Source organism: Brienomyrus brachyistius, chromosome 19, assembly GCF_023856365.1.
Source record: "Brienomyrus brachyistius isolate T26 chromosome 19, BBRACH_0.4, whole genome shotgun sequence".
In the NCBI taxonomy this organism is placed as follows: Eukaryota; Metazoa; Chordata; class Actinopteri; order Osteoglossiformes; family Mormyridae; genus Brienomyrus; species Brienomyrus brachyistius.
In genome coordinates this window covers 4,986,868-5,002,331 of record NC_064551.1, presented here as the reverse complement: position 1 = coordinate 5,002,331, position 15,464 = coordinate 4,986,868, and the positions used below count along the sequence as shown (strand labels likewise).

Sequence of the window (15,464 nt, the reverse complement as noted above, 5' to 3'; positions counted from 1 at the left end):
CTTATACTGCCCACAATAAAAGGCCACCCTGGAATGTGCAGTTTTTTGCTTTATTGGGGGTCTGGGGACTCAGAACCGGTCAGTATCTGGTGTGACCACCATTTGCCTCATGCAATGCAACACATCTTCTTCGCATAGAGTTTATCAGATTGTCAATTGTGGCCTGTGGAATGTTGGTCCACTCCTCTTCAATGGCTGTGCGAAGTTGTTGGATATTAGTGGGAACTGGTACACGCTGTCGTATACGCCGGTCAAGCACATCCCAAACATGCTCAACGGGTGACATGTCCGGTGAGTATGCTGGCCATGCAAGAACTGGGACATTTTCAGCTTCCAAGAACTGTGTACAGATCCTTGCAACATGGGGCCGTGCATTATCTGTCTGAGTGGCTGGTCTCAGACGATCTTGGAGGTGAACCTGCTGGATGTGGAGGTCCTGGGCTGGTGTGGTTACACGTGGTCTGCGGTTGTGAGGCCGGTTGGATGTACTGCCATATTCTCTGAAACGCCTTTGGAGACGGCTTATGGTTGAGAAATGAACATTCAATGCACGAGCAACAGATCTGGTTGACATTCCTGCTGTCAGCATGCCAATTGCACGCTCCCTCAATGCTTGTGGCATCTGTGGAATTTTGCTGTGAGACAAAACTGCACATTCCAGGGTGGCCTTTTATTGTGGGCAGTATAAGGTACACCTGTGCACTACCCATGATGTCAGATCAGCATCTTGATGTGGCACACCTGTGAGGTGGGATGGATTATCTCAGCAAAGCAGAAGTGCTCACTATCACACATTTAGACTGATTTGTGAGAAATGTTTGAGAGAAATGGTAATATTGTGTATCTGGAATGAATTGTAGATCTTTAAGTCCATCTCATGAAAAATGGGAGCAAAAACAAAAGTGTTGCGTTTATATTTTTGTTCAGTGTAGATAATATACATCTATAAATATTCCATAAAATATTACATTTCTATGTCAGGATCAGCTGCAAATGTCCATATACCAGGGGTGGCCAGTGTTATCTAGAAAGGGCCGCTGTGTGTGCGTGTTTTCGCTGTAGCTCCCTAATTAGATTATAAATTTGACTGATTGGCTGAAGAGTCCTCACACCTGGGTTTGGACAGCTGACCTAAAGGGTATCCCAAAAACCCACATAAACCCACCGGCCCTTTGCAGAAATGATTGACCACCACTGCCGTAAACTGTTCATATGAAGCAAATACAAAAGACTTACATGTTTGATGGGAAACGCATCTTAAAATCTGACCCAGTAAAACACCATGGGCAGATAACAAGACAGAGCTGCTGGTCAAAGAGAGCTTTGGGATTACAGCTGTAAAATGGGTAAGGATTCACACACACACACACAAAAACACACACACACACACACACACACACACACACACACACTTAGTATTATCATCCGATTAGTTGTGGAATAATGTCTTCTTGGTCTAATAAAACCTTCAGCATTTATATTGTAAATCAGCCAAACTGTGCTGGGTTTCGTTCACGTTGGAAAAGACCTAAGAGCGCTGCTTTATCTAGTTTTAACGAGAAGGAGCTGGAGTGTGGCCTACTTCTCATTTCAACCCACTTTACTAAAAGCTGGGTAAGAACACATGCGGCGCAATGAAGACGCACTGCCCATTTCACCCACTGGGCGCCAGCGGCGAGCATATCGGCGACCTCTATGAATGAGGAAAAGGAGTGTTTAGCGGCTAAAAGCCCCTTTTAGCGACCTGCCTGCCACCCCTGAGCAGAAGCACACGCCGGCCTCCACTAAAAGGCCACCCCAGCCCAAGAAGAAGAGAGGCGCGTATTTCATTCAATTTCGTCTGTCACTTTGAACAATGCTGAGCTTCCGCAGCTTCTCCCCTTAGCGCTGGACGTCGCGATTACATAACCCCGCACTAACCCTGCTTTTGCCGCCTGAGACTGTGAGAGTCACAGCCCTTGTAAATCTCTAAGCACACTTAACTGCCTGACCTCATCTCGTTAGCTAAATGCAGCCTTGTGATTGGTCGGTTATCAGACCAATGGGATTATAGATGGTATTATGATATACCTGGTGTGTCTCTGGGCTGTGGACAGCACCACGGCAGCATGAAACGAACCTGTGTTCCTGAAATGGGAGAAGAGCAACATGGCTCCTGGACAGTTGGTCAAAGTTTGTATCCATCACTCCTCCATATCCAGGTGTCTAGGGTACAAAATGTGTTTTTTCAGGGTGGTTTGGGAAAACTTATGAGAAAATCACTACCTGATTAGCTGGTTCATGAGAAAAGTGCTCTGATTGGACGGTGAATGTGCTCCCATCGACATGTATTACCTGTTTTGTGCAGTCAAAAGTTTACCGGATGGTCATTGGCCAATAGCAGTTTACCTAACGGCATGTGATTGGACTGCAGGAGGGAAGCAGCGTAAGGAGAAGAAAGCTGCCCAACACAGAGCATGGAAGCAGGGGCAGGATTCAAGCAGCCAGCTCTGCCACTGCTACACACTCCTACTGGTTATATTTAACACGCGGGGGGGGGCAGCTTAACACCTCACCCTTTTGCCTGAGCGAGTGAAAGTGCCCCCCCCCCCCGATATACCAAATGCCATTTTTAGTGAACTGAAAATCACACAAAATCTCTATACCCTCTCTCCGCAGTCATGAATATTTATTGAGGGCCCCCCCCCCATCAATCATGAAAATTATCCTCTCCAGCCTTACATCCCGCAGTTTGAGCACCAGCCCCTCAATAAGTCCGTTAACGTGACTAAATTTTAATAATGTTAAGCTATAGGGTTATTGATTTTCTAACATAATTCTGCACCCTTATTTTATTTACCCGTAATCAGGGCTGGAGATTAAGCTTGCCCACTTGCCTGAGGCCAATGCTTTAAGACAAAGAACTGAACACTAGCTACTATTTACTAAACACTGGATGACATTTTTTTATAGAACTAGCCTACCTGGCTTATAGCATGCACTCTTAAGTTCCACCCCTGCTTGTTAAAACTCTGAAAGGCCAGGCCTCCACACCAAACGTCTCGCTCATCCTGCTTCTGTGAGACTCTTGCACCCACAGCCATCAGACAGGCGGCACCGGCCGATACGGGGCGCCTCTGAATGCTCCCGGGCTTCTAATGCAACCAGGCAACATGGTAACAAAAAAGCAACGAGGCCTCTCTGTGGTCAGGTTTGTGTTAAAGTCTTTGGATGATCAAGGTTTAATTTCGATGTGTGACACCGATACATCTCTGTGAATTTGAATATTATTGGAAACTTTCTGGGAAACTAATTTCACTGCCTGCATCTCCCGCTGTTTGTTGTCCTGTTGTGCGTTTAATAAATAAACTTTGATTGATTGAGAAATTACTGCTGTGAACGGGAGACGGGCCAGCACGGTGGTGCAGTGATTGGCACTCTTACGTCATACCTCTGGAGACAAAGGTTTAACTCCCCACAGTGACTGCATGTTCGTCCCGTGTCAGAGATCTTTCCTCCAGATTCTCTGATTTCCCCCCACAGTCCAAAAACATGGTAATTGTAGTTACGAAATTCTCTGTGTGTGTTTCCGGCGTTGGGATGGCGCCCCATCCTGGGTTAGTCCCCCTCTTTCATGGATGACAGATTGAGAGTTTCAGCACATATGAGCCAAAAGGGAATTTTTATTTAAGGGATTTTTATTTAAAGGATTCATTTTCTAAACAAAGCTCATATTGGCATTGATGTAATAAATAAATAAGCGAGATGTCATTCCGCTGTGACCTTTAAAGGGACGATGTGACTGGTGACATGGTGGCCCTCTGTAGTGCGCTTGTCACGGCCTTTCTGTGGCACGATGTGGCGTCCCCAGAGCTGCGACATTCAGAATGAGACCCTCCAACAAGACACTGACATTTCCTCCCCTGAATATAATGATCTGTCTAACGCTAAATTTTATATTCAGGAAGGACTAGAGCAGACTCATTTTGGGTTCGTTGTGTGCGTGTCTTGATCTCTGACAGATACTGTTAACATGTCAGGACACAATCATGCATTTGGTTACTTATTTTTGCATCTTTAATAAAGCCCTTAGCCGCTCATTCCGCCACTCGTCAGCAGTTCATGTGCTCGCAAGTGTCACGCGCAGGTGTCCACCTCTATCCGGTTACCTGTCAGCACTTGATTTTTACACTTTAAGTGTCACTCACGAACCGCCAAACCTGTCAGCATTGGCGCCTGCCGACGATGTCAAAATATTGACCCCTGCTCTGGAAATCTTTGTTTTGTTCAAGGTCCTGCTTGAGCGGAATAGCAATAAGTCTTTGGCTTTGCCGTCAGAAAAAAAAAAAAAAGGAACAAAACAAAAAACAGACCACGCAGAGATGTGGGTGTCAGATTTCCCTGATCCCTTTCCTGCACACCAAAGATCGCTCTCTGCTCCATAATGCTGGCTACCCATTTCTGCTCAGGAATGGATAATGTTTTTATGAGCCTTGCGGATAATGGTACACAAATGCATGAACTCGGAGAAAACCATAAGGAGGTCCCAGCAGACCTGGAAGACAGCTGTCGGTTTCATTAGTTAAGGTCTAGATCCCCTCAGTGCAGGCACTAGTGTTCTCCATCTGATTTGATAGCATGACTTAATGTTAGTAAATCTGGCTAAGACTAGCCCTGAAGCATCTTTCTCCCCACTATTGCCTGCTAACCATCTGACTGGGCAATGGTGCGCCCAGGATCAATGATGCATTGTGGGTCTGCGCTTTCGTGCTCTCATTAAGGGAGACAATTCCCTGATGTGCAGCACTTTTAATTTGTAAAATGGGCCTTTTAGATTGGTGCCAAGGCCTGGGCCGGGCCAGGGAAGGGTAAGGAGCTGCTCAGATTGTAACAAGCGCTGCTCTGAGATGCGGGGGGGGGCTTGGGGGCCAATGGAGGAGCTTCAAAAGCTCAGTGGGACCCAGCCACTGGGGGATAACAGGCGGGGCTCGGGATCTTGTACGATTAATACAGTATCGATCCACTCAACTCTGGTCATTGGCTGGGGGTGGGGGGGGGGGGGGGGGGGGGGGTCTCCAAGGCAATATGTAGGTCAATTTGCACATCTGTTCCAGACACCCTCCCTGGGCACAGTTTGGTCAGGGTGGCCAGGTTGTACTAGGAGTAATTCCTTCACTGAGCTGAGCTGATCTTTTTGAATTGTCCTAACTGTCCACCCCCCCCCCCCCCCCCCCACCTTTACAGCAAGCTTGCCCTCCAGATGCTGACATGCATTTCGGCAGAATCAGGTGATTTATCAGGGTTGCCTTCATACTACATATAAGCATCAGTCTAACGTTAAACAAATAGCAGCGCTGCAGATTACCTTTTGTCAGCCAGAAACGTGAGAGGACTTTTGTCAGGAAATACATCGGGACATATTGGGCTCATCACTCACTGCAGTGCAGCTTAACTGACAGGGGGGGTATAAAGCATGATAACGTGCCGAGGTGGGAGGGGGGAGTTACTGTCACAGTCCCGCTTTGCTGCTCAGTCCTTCCGCAAACCAAGAATATTTTGGTCTAATTACATGCAACACGATTTTCCATAGTAGCCGAGCACTTGCTGAAATCTCTTTTCAGAGCGCGTTCTCTGCCCTTTTTACGCACTCCCACAACCTACTGTCAAGCAGGCGTTAACAAGCACTGGACGGAACCCGAGACTCTTACCTTCTGCTTTAATTATACATCCTCGCATTTAGAAAAAAACGGAAGCACGGTGCTGAATTGTAACTTTTACTTTAGATCAATAAACAATTAAGCAGTACTACAGTCAGCAGTTAATTGCTAAAGATTCCGTTTAATTGTAAGAGGTGGTGAAATTATTCCAACATGGTTACTGAGAAACCGATCTGCTGATTGACTTCTTTAGTGACCGATGCAAGAAAGGGTGTGCAAAAGTGTTCAATACCATGGTCAACCACCAGGGGGAGTTTCTGCAGCTCATACTGGTTCACATGGGGTTTGTATCCTCTATCCATCCATTTTTTTTGTAATAGCTTGTCCTATTCAGTGTTGGGGGGCGGGGCAGCAGCCCAGGATGGGGCACCTACCCATCGCAGGTCACACTCACCCACCAGTTGCTTACACATGCACCATGCACACCTACAAGTAATACACTAACTCCAACTCACCTTAACATAAGCTTATAACACCATAGGAAGAACATCATGCAAACTCCATACACATCGAACCAGGGCAGAGACTCAAACCCGGGTCCCAGAGGTGCGAGGTAACAGTGCTAACCACCACACCCCCCTATGATTAAGAAAAACAAATTAGATATTTTTTTGGTTTTTCATTTTTATTTATTAGGTAAAGGGTTTATAGGCTGTTTGAAATTAATATGGAATGGACTGTTATTTTTTTGTGGAAGAATCGTTCTGCTGGTATCCCATCAAAACAAGAGAATTCTTTCTTTGTCTTCACAAAAACTCATTCCCTGGAGAGCTAAGTACAGCAGATAAAATTTGGTTCAAGGGAATCGCTTTTTGAATTACTTTCTCTATATCTTGACCTTGAAACTCTCACTGGGAGGCAGCATGTTCTTACACAATGTGCGCCAATCAAAGCCAGTAGATTTGCATTTCACTCGCTGGTAGGATTTCACAAGAGCAAAAAGGATTGAAGACCCAAAGGAGCGAACAACACATTTTTGGGTCAAAGAAGGAACTAAGAAGCCCTTAAATTACTTTAAACTATTTAACTTTGCCAAAATGAACCAATCAAATTATGTTAAAACTGGGTATTAAATTGGCTGCAGTATTAAAATGACCAGGACTGAATAGTCATATCGTCAACATTTAGTTATTAGCTACAGCATATTATGTGGTCTAGCACTATGATGGGTTACTTAACATAATAAAAAAAACAACCCATTAAACACAAACTAGGCTGTCAGTTGCATTGATCAGGGAGCTATGGAGAACAAAGTAAGAAATCAGAGTGTTATCAATACCTGTGCAAAGAACAGGTATACCTTAGGTGGCATCAACCGAAACGGTGTTATATGCTTTATTTTAATGGTTATTTTTATTGTTTTGCATCTGAATACTTCAGTGACCTGATTTACAGTTCGATAAAGAAAACTTGTCACAGTAATCAAATGTCTTTGATGGTGAGAGAATTTTACAGTACCCTAGTGAACTGGCTTTGGGCAAATACTGTTTACAAACGTTTACGAATGAATATGCATAACTAATAAAAGGCAAATTGGTATATAAAATACCTCAGTACAAATCAGCAACCTGCATATGAAGGCATATGTATTTAGTTACTGCTTGGTTGCTTTTTATTTACACTGAAATTCTTTTTTAAAACAGGACAAGCTTGTATGGAAAACAGATGGATGGATGGATCTATTTTGTAGCACAAAAATATTCAATTTTCATCCACTGCTTGATAAACTTTTAAAGGGTAAATTAGCGCATATTAGATGGTTCATAAGTTTATCATATAAGTATTGAGACACCAATCTAATAAACCTCATTTTGTTTTTAATTTCGAACGAGGCCTTTAAGGGCCATCGAGGGCCTGTAAGCATTTTTCCATCAATTACGCCACACTCATCTCTTTTTACAGCACCCAGGACAGAAAGAGAAACTGATTTTGTTTCCTCCAAATAAGAATTACATAAACATTTTAACAAGCTGAAAACACAGACTGACAAAGGAACCTCTGAAATAAATATCTACAGGGCTCTGATTTTTAAAATAACAGCTGAAATGTACTAGACATCATCAACAAGTTTTGATGATGAACATTGCAGGTAAACATCTGGGAAGAAGTTCCCTTTAATAGCAATCACTGTACAAAGCAACTTCATCAACAAGTTTGATTCCCTAATGCCACGGTTTTATTGTAGGTGAAATATTGCTCTGTTTGCAAGTCAGTTTAGGGGAAAATCAGCCTCAGGAATCAGGAATTACAGGATACGTTGAAATGGAAGGTGCAGAGATGGGAGGCTTGGTGGACTGGAACCACACTGGTCTATTTCGTGAGGAAAATATCAGAAGGTTCTATCAGAGATAACCCAAAACTTGATGTACTGCGGTTTAAACACTTAAGGACTCAGAGGGAATCTGAAGCTGTGCCAATCATCGATCGCCGGTGTCAAATGAACCATTTCCTGAAGCTCTCACACACCTCTTATATCCTCCTGTTTTTTGTTTTTTTAGAAAAGAAAAATCTAGGTATTAGTTCCATCTTTGCTGAATATTTTTAAGAAACCAGTGCAGAACTGAGCCACTTCTGAGTTTGCAGACGCTCCCTTCCTTGAGTAAGGCCAACTGTAGCCAAGTACTGCAAAAACACGATAAGTTTAGTCCTTCTGGTGCTAAATCCACCATGGAAAAGTCCTGTTATCTCTCCAACTGCAGAACTGCCACATGGCTTAGCAAGCATCTTACCATGGGGATCATTGTAAAAATATCACAATATAGTTTTTGTAATTCCATAATCTGATAGGCATCTGAGTTTAGTTCATTTCGGACTGAAAGTACTTTTTATGTAGGAATAAAAAGAAAATGGGACTGTATGTGACCGTGTGTGTGTGTGTGTGTGTTTCTGTACCATGTGTCCTGTGCTCCAGGCATAGGTTTGTAGGCTCTTAATGAAATTAAGAACGTGGTTTTCAAACAATGTTTGCCCTGATGCTATCTGTCCATGTGCTCCGTTGTCTCTGGCTTGGGTTTCGTTGCAGCTGCAGGGTCATAAAAACACCGAGCATAATACTATGATGGAAAATGGCGGGCTGTACAGCCAAAACAGTTTCCGAAGAGCCTTCCTCCTGCTCAGCTGTACGACACCCCGTCTGGACCAGCAATGACGGAAGGTTCTTCCTAGGTGGCCTTCGAGACGACAGACTTCATATCCGTCAGCACCATTGCTCTGTACCTCCGTTCCAGACCCTCCATGTACTCCAGATGATCACTCACTCTGAAGCCTTGGATGGGCTCCTCCTATCGGAAAGCAATACAGGGACTCCGGTTTGTCGATGCGGGTGAAAAGACCTTCGATTATTTATTCAGTACCTTTACGCTGCTTTGTTATCTGGAAAAGTATAAACCAGGAATCCATAGGCATTTCCCTCCAGTGCGGAATTTATAATAATAATATTATTATTATTGTGATGCACGTTCCGCTATTAACCATGCATTAACGCACTCGAACCACTGAAAACACCGCAGCTCTAAAGGGCTACTTCAGAACGGATGAGTTTGTTTTAGGAACCTTTTATGCGAGTCTTCAGTGCCACTTCCATTTCATACATGCAAAAAATGTTCTCCATTTTCAGCTCAACCAGGTGTCTTAAAAATACCAGTCCAGTGTTCCGCTTCCTGGTTTAAACCAGAGAGACATCTCACGAGCACCAGGACAGCCATGAACAGTGTGTGACCCTAAGGATAAGCACTCTGTGACCAGAAGGTCGCTGTTTTAAATCCCATCACTGGGCTCATCGTTGGGCCCCTGAATGAGGCCCATAACTCCAAATAGCTACAGAGACCCCAGCAGACTCTGCTTTCTGATCCTCATTTGTACGTCGCCTTTGCAAATAAACCATGTGATAAATAAATGAAATTCAATGCAGGGGGGACAGAGGGCGCTGGCTGCAACGCAGAAGCTTAGTGCATCAGCCTGGCAAAATGCACGGGGTTTAACAAACCACAATACTGCAGCTGTCGCAGGAGCTCCTTGCTGAAATGCATGATGACACTAATGACTCAGCAGGAGGGAGCCCAGCTAAAGAAATTGAGTGTAATTTTAATAGTCAGCAACTTAATTTATAGTTTTGTAATTACCTCTACTGCTACACATGTCCACGCTGAATATAAAAATAACACAAATTAAGTAAAGCACCGCAAGCAGAAATTACACAATATTTCACACAGCACAATATTTGACAAAGTTTTCGAAAAAATCCTCCAGGAAAAGATACGGTTCTCGGTGCACGACCGCACTGGCACCGCAGATAAAGATGAAAATTTCATCTATTTTCCAAAAAGCACAAATTTCCACCGTTTCCGAAAGTGCCCTTGCCATCACCGCCGGTAACGTTCGAGAGAACTGCAGGTGAAAAGGCTCGCGCGTGACCTTGTATGCAATGTAATTAGTCATCCAATTGAAATGAAACGATAAACACAGGAAAATGAAGACCTCCGAACTTCCTCCGAGATTCGCGTTCTCACGGCTCTGATTGCAACCATTCAAATGGCGGTATGAAGCGCCAATTGCTCTCGCTTCCTTATCTCGTTACCACCTGAAAAGAAGCAAGCGCGCACAATTAAACGTTTAGCAAATTAATTGAAATGTAAATGGGAAACCAGAGATCCACCGGTGTACACCTCAATCGGGGCTGGGGTGTTGAGGAAGGGGGTTGATAGATCTTCCGAAAAACGCCTTTGAAAGGGGCTTTGAGAGGCGTGACGAGAAACAGGAACGCACGACGGAGTGTGCGAGGAGTGACAAGCAATTTCCTTTCAGTTAAAAACAAAAAACAAAGGCACAAAGAAAAGCTTTATTTGAGTTCATTTCATGCTACATCTGAATTACCCATAATGCATTACTTTACGTCCTCCACCACACTGAACATCTAAACCTCACCAAGTACAACTGTAACAACTCATTCACGTTTTGATTCTTAATTCAGGTGATGCACCGAGATGCAAGCTGTTCAGGGACAGGCCCAGATCTTCTGGAGCGCACCTGACGTTGTCGAAATCTGCCTCTCCAATGTGAATCTGACTTTAAAAGTGAACTGAGAGTGCTGGAGATGTGCTGCTGGATCCAAATTCCTGCCATAAATTTTAAAATGAATCTTCGTATCCTACCGCAGTAGCCTCAGGTAACCTCTCCACAGAACCTACAGAAGCTCGCTGATATACTGAGAGATCTTTCTTCCATGAGGAATTACATCATTTGGTGTCTCTGCTCCTGCTGCTCTCTGTCGAATCTCCTGAAGGTGTTCAACTGGTATATGATCTGGTGACGGGGACAACTGTGGCTTTGGTCCAAACCAACCAGTATGGCATCCATCCAGGCTCAATGTGTCACCCTGGATGTTCTGACACAAAATGGGAGTCGCTTTTCCCAAGAAATGTGATCCCCGGAAATGGTTTCATACTTGGTGAAGTCTGCGATCTCCTCTAAGGTTAAATGGAGCCGAACCAGGCAAGGAAATGGACCCGATGGCACAAATGAGCGACCGGAGCGGCAGGGAACAGGCACTTGGGCCTTTGAAGGGAGACTCATTTGACCATTTGACATTCTGATCATAAGGCCACTGCTGATAATCTGTCCTCAGTGTTACTTAAAGAAGTAGTTAAAGGATTTACGGCCTATTCACACACTCCAAACAAAGTTTCCTGAATTGCCTTCTCCACAAACAATACGTTGCATATTTTAAAAACTCAGGTATGGCTGAAAGTTTCAGAAACTCAGAAAGCAATTTTGCACTTGTGGAGCACAGCTGGTTTTTCCTTGAACCAATTTACCGGAACAATTCTTTTGCAAATATACTACAATTTTCTGGAAACTTTCAAATCACCCAGCTCCCTCTTTACAGAAACCATGCTAGCTTTTTTAAATAACCCGCAGCAGATAATGATGAGGACTCAAAGCCCAAAGAATGACCCGCTAATGAATGTGGCGCTCACCTTGAGGAAGACCTGCAGGTCCTGCGTCTGCGCATGCTGCAGGACGGGCTGCTGCAGGTGCTTCAGCACCGCAACGCACATGTACACCTGGTAGTCGGCGCCCATGACGACGGTGGTGCAGACATACTGGCAGATCTCAGGCCAGTCCAGATAGTTCCAGAAACACTGGCTCAGCCACTGCAGGCAGATCTGGGAAGGGGGGGAGGGGGGAGAGAGACTATGTTTACAGCAGCCTCAGGTGGCCTGTTTACAGCTGACTGCAGCAGAGACCATCCAGAGTCCATCCATCCATCCACCCACCCAGTGTTCTTCTATCATATACACATTTGAGGACTGATGACAAGAGAATTAAAATCATATATAAAGAAGATAAGTAGTACACTACAGAGCATCTGAAAACTATGCTCTGCTTAAGACAGACAGCCATTTAAAACTCCACAGATAAGTGCAACTTATCTGGAATTGCTTAAAAATAAGCAACTAAATTAAGCAAACAGATGAAGAAGAGAACATACACCTTTCAGGGATGCTGGCCTCCCTGACTCTCAGAATAATGATCCGATATCTGCATGACTCCTGATTCCCAGTTCATAGAACTCCACAGAGTGGGGGGGAAAAACTGCTATGAACTGAACTCATCCACCAAGAAAGCATTCACTCCGTTTTTAAAGTTTAATAGACTACAAACTTTTCTTATTTGATACAAACCCATACGACTGGGCGTAATTCCATAGTTAAAGTTTGTAATAAGTCCACTGACAAGGAGTTGAGGTTTTTAAGGAGAAACCAGATGTAAAAACGCTTCTTGTTCCCCGTCCGTCCCTCAGACGTCGCGAATGCAATAAAGCTGCCTTTCTATCTGAGCCTCTTTATATAAGTTTTCGGCGCGAGTGGAGCCTCTCGTCTCCCGCACCCAATCTGGCCGGGTGCTGAGGGTCCAAGCCAGCCTGCTATTTTCACCCTTTTCCTGTTGCCCAGCAGAAGACAATTTTCTCCCAATGTTTCTGGCGGCGACTTTCGAGCATCTGCCAGGAGAGGAATTTCAAGGAGGCGCAGGAGTGCCCTGAAATGGCCGCCGTCTCTGATGGAGGTGACAGGCGCGGGGCTTTTCATTTCTCTCTCGTTTTTTGTTCGATCCTGGCTGTGCTGGGCTGAACTGTGTATTATGCGAACAACACTAAAACCTTCAATGCCAGTCCCACTTGGACGAGAACGTCACTTAAGCAATGGCAGTAATACAAGAAGAAAGAGACGTGAATCTGATGTTACTGCAGAGAATTATCAGGTTATTTACAAATGAAAAATAGGGACAAATTAGCGTCAGGTTTGATTTAAAACATCTTCCCTGTTTGACACCCTCCTGCTTCTCCTAAACTCTGACTGTGACGATTAAATTCCACTCGATGCCTCTTAAAATTAACAGAATCAATCAGGTGAGTTAGGATGCTGCGCTTGTGAGCGGTAGGTTGCCGGTTCCGGTGCTGAGCACTCAGAAAGGCTGGGGCTCCACTGCATTTCCAGAGCGCAGTGACGGTGTTTATCAAGACCAGCCCCAAAGAGCTGGCGAATGGGAATGCAGCTTGCCAAGGTAAGAAGGGTAAACCGAGAATACTTTATTTTCTCTTCCTCAGAGAGAATTTCTCAAAGCTGCAACGATCAAGTATGTCGGAAGGCAGCGTTTCTGCATGATACCAAAGAGCATGGGTGCTGTGGAGCATGGATGCGGGGCGGGCGGTTTGTTGGGTTCACCTGGGAGGGGGTGAAGCCGGACATGCGGAAGGCAGAGGAGACCAGAGGAACTTCGGTCTTGAGGAGCATCTCCACGTAGTGGGCAGTGCAGGAGTAGGTGAGGGGGATGCCGGACTGTGCCACCTCTGCAGGCAGATGCACCTGCAGGGGGGGGCGATGGTGTGACACAGCAGGTAGGGTAAGGACATGAGCTACTGCCAGCCCCATTATGACCAGACATGTTGGTGCATAAGCTGTTCTTATTAAATACTAGAACTCATGGCCATAAGTGGAAATTTATAAGAACATTTTAAAACGAATTTGAGGAAGCACTTGCGTGTAGTTAGAGTATGGAATAGCCTTCCTACTAGTGTAACGCAAGCTAAAACCCTGGGCTCCTTTAAATCAGAGCAAGATAAGATTTTAACAACTGAGCTATTAGTTAAATTCTCCCCAAACGAGCTTGATGGGCCAAATGACCTCTTCTCATTTAAGCTGGACATGAGATCAGAAGGTTATTGGTTCAAATCCCAGGGATGGCTGAGTAATGTTACCGCTCGGCCCGTGAACATCAGCTGCCACCGTGGTGCCGGTAGCATTTTCAGAATGCGGTGCTTTGGCAAGTATCTGCGGGGGGGGGGGGTGCTATGTGGGGCTGAAGATAATGACTGTACTGCTGTAATCTCATCAAATCCAACATCTCTATTACGAAGACATGAGATATTATGGGATCCTGAACATGAACGAAGAGAACGCAGACGCCAACGCCGGTACAACCTAAATCAAGCACACAATTTTATTTGCTGTACATCACATATTTACAACTAAAGGAACAGCACAAACCCAGAAGCAGGATAATAGCTGTATGTACCCTGGGACCATTTATACTCCTGAGACAAACCGTGTTTCTTGTAGCACTGCGCCTCGTTGCTTCTACTTGATTACGCCTTCGCTGGGAAGCAGGGGGGCGGCAGGGACAGGCCATCCATCAGCTGGGGCAGGAGCACTACAGAACATTCCGGGACTCACCGAGTCGTGCAGCCTGGACGGCCAGAGGAAGGCGGACGCCAGCAGGCCGCTGAGTCTCCGCAGGAGGTCCCACGCCCGCTTTCCGTCCCCCCGCAGCAGCAGGAACACGGTGGAGACGAACCAATCGTGGCCCGGAAAATGCTCACGGAGACAGTCTGAGGGAGACGTCAAGGAGCTCACCCAACCCAGCCTATAGGGGGCGCTCTATCTACCTACCCCACTGCAATCTGATTGCCAACACACTTTCACGCTCCGGTGGGTCACCTGATTAGGTCAGCAACAAAATATAGGTATGGTGTGTGGAAATAAAGGGGGGAGGGGGGGACTCCATCTGTACTCTAAAGATACACAGCTGTGACAAGCCCTGGGCTCGCTGCTGGGACAGAAGTGACCGACAGCTCTGCACGAGGAAACACAAATCCGCTTCAGAGTCTCCATCCAGCAGCTTCAAGTGCTCACCGTACCTGCAAGGGGCACAGAAAGGGACAGGCTGGGGTGCAGCGGCTGTAACCCCCTAAAGTCACAGGGACAAGGGGGGGACAGGGAAGATGTCACAGAGAAAACAGGGTCCGCTCATGGGCACATTTTGGGACCGGCAGCAGAAGGCCTGACGACTCCCCAGGTGTGTGAGTTACAGTACATCGAGGGAGATGCCGTACGCAGCACAAGGTCAGTGAAGAACCCAGATATCGAGACAGAGGCTGAGCTTCGGGAATCCTAGCAGATGGGCAGGATCATGAGAAGAGAGCAGAGGACGTAACCCTAACCCTCAGGGTATGAAGGAACTCTTTCATTTGTTTGTGGTTAGAGAGTGAAGATTTATTTTTTATTTATTTTTACATTTTTTACCTATAGCCATAGTTTTGCACATTTTTCCTTTTGAGAGAGTATGGTCAGTCCCTGGAGCAATTGGGGGTTGGGGGCTAGGGGGCCGTGGTCAGGCACCGAAAGGTGACATCATTCTTTCAACACAGGCATCCTAACCCACACGCCATCCCTGAAAAGTACAAATTTTGCATGATTTGGAAAGCTGGCC

At 45.5% G+C, this 15,464-nt stretch overlaps 1 protein-coding gene across 4 annotated transcripts in view; it reads right to left on the bottom strand.

The window, feature by feature from the left end:
• Positions 1-7,030: 7,030 nt before the first annotated feature.
• tbc1d32 (TBC1 domain family, member 32) overlaps positions 7,031-15,464 on the bottom strand; it is a 44,025-nt gene continuing 35,591 nt past the window's right edge. For all 4 annotated transcript variants that reach the window (XM_048985163.1, XM_048985161.1, XM_048985164.1 and 1 more), the window contains 5 exons: positions 14,777-14,892; positions 14,429-14,583; positions 13,421-13,561; positions 11,672-11,860; positions 7,031-8,977 (listed from right to left, as the gene is read on the bottom strand). In XM_048985163.1, the coding sequence (XP_048841120.1) occupies positions 8,858-8,977; positions 11,672-11,860; positions 13,421-13,561; positions 14,429-14,583; positions 14,777-14,892 (721 nt within the window). In that variant the 3' untranslated portion in view covers positions 7,031-8,857. The remainder of the gene's footprint in view (positions 8,978-11,671; positions 11,861-13,420; positions 13,562-14,428; positions 14,584-14,776; positions 14,893-15,464) is intronic.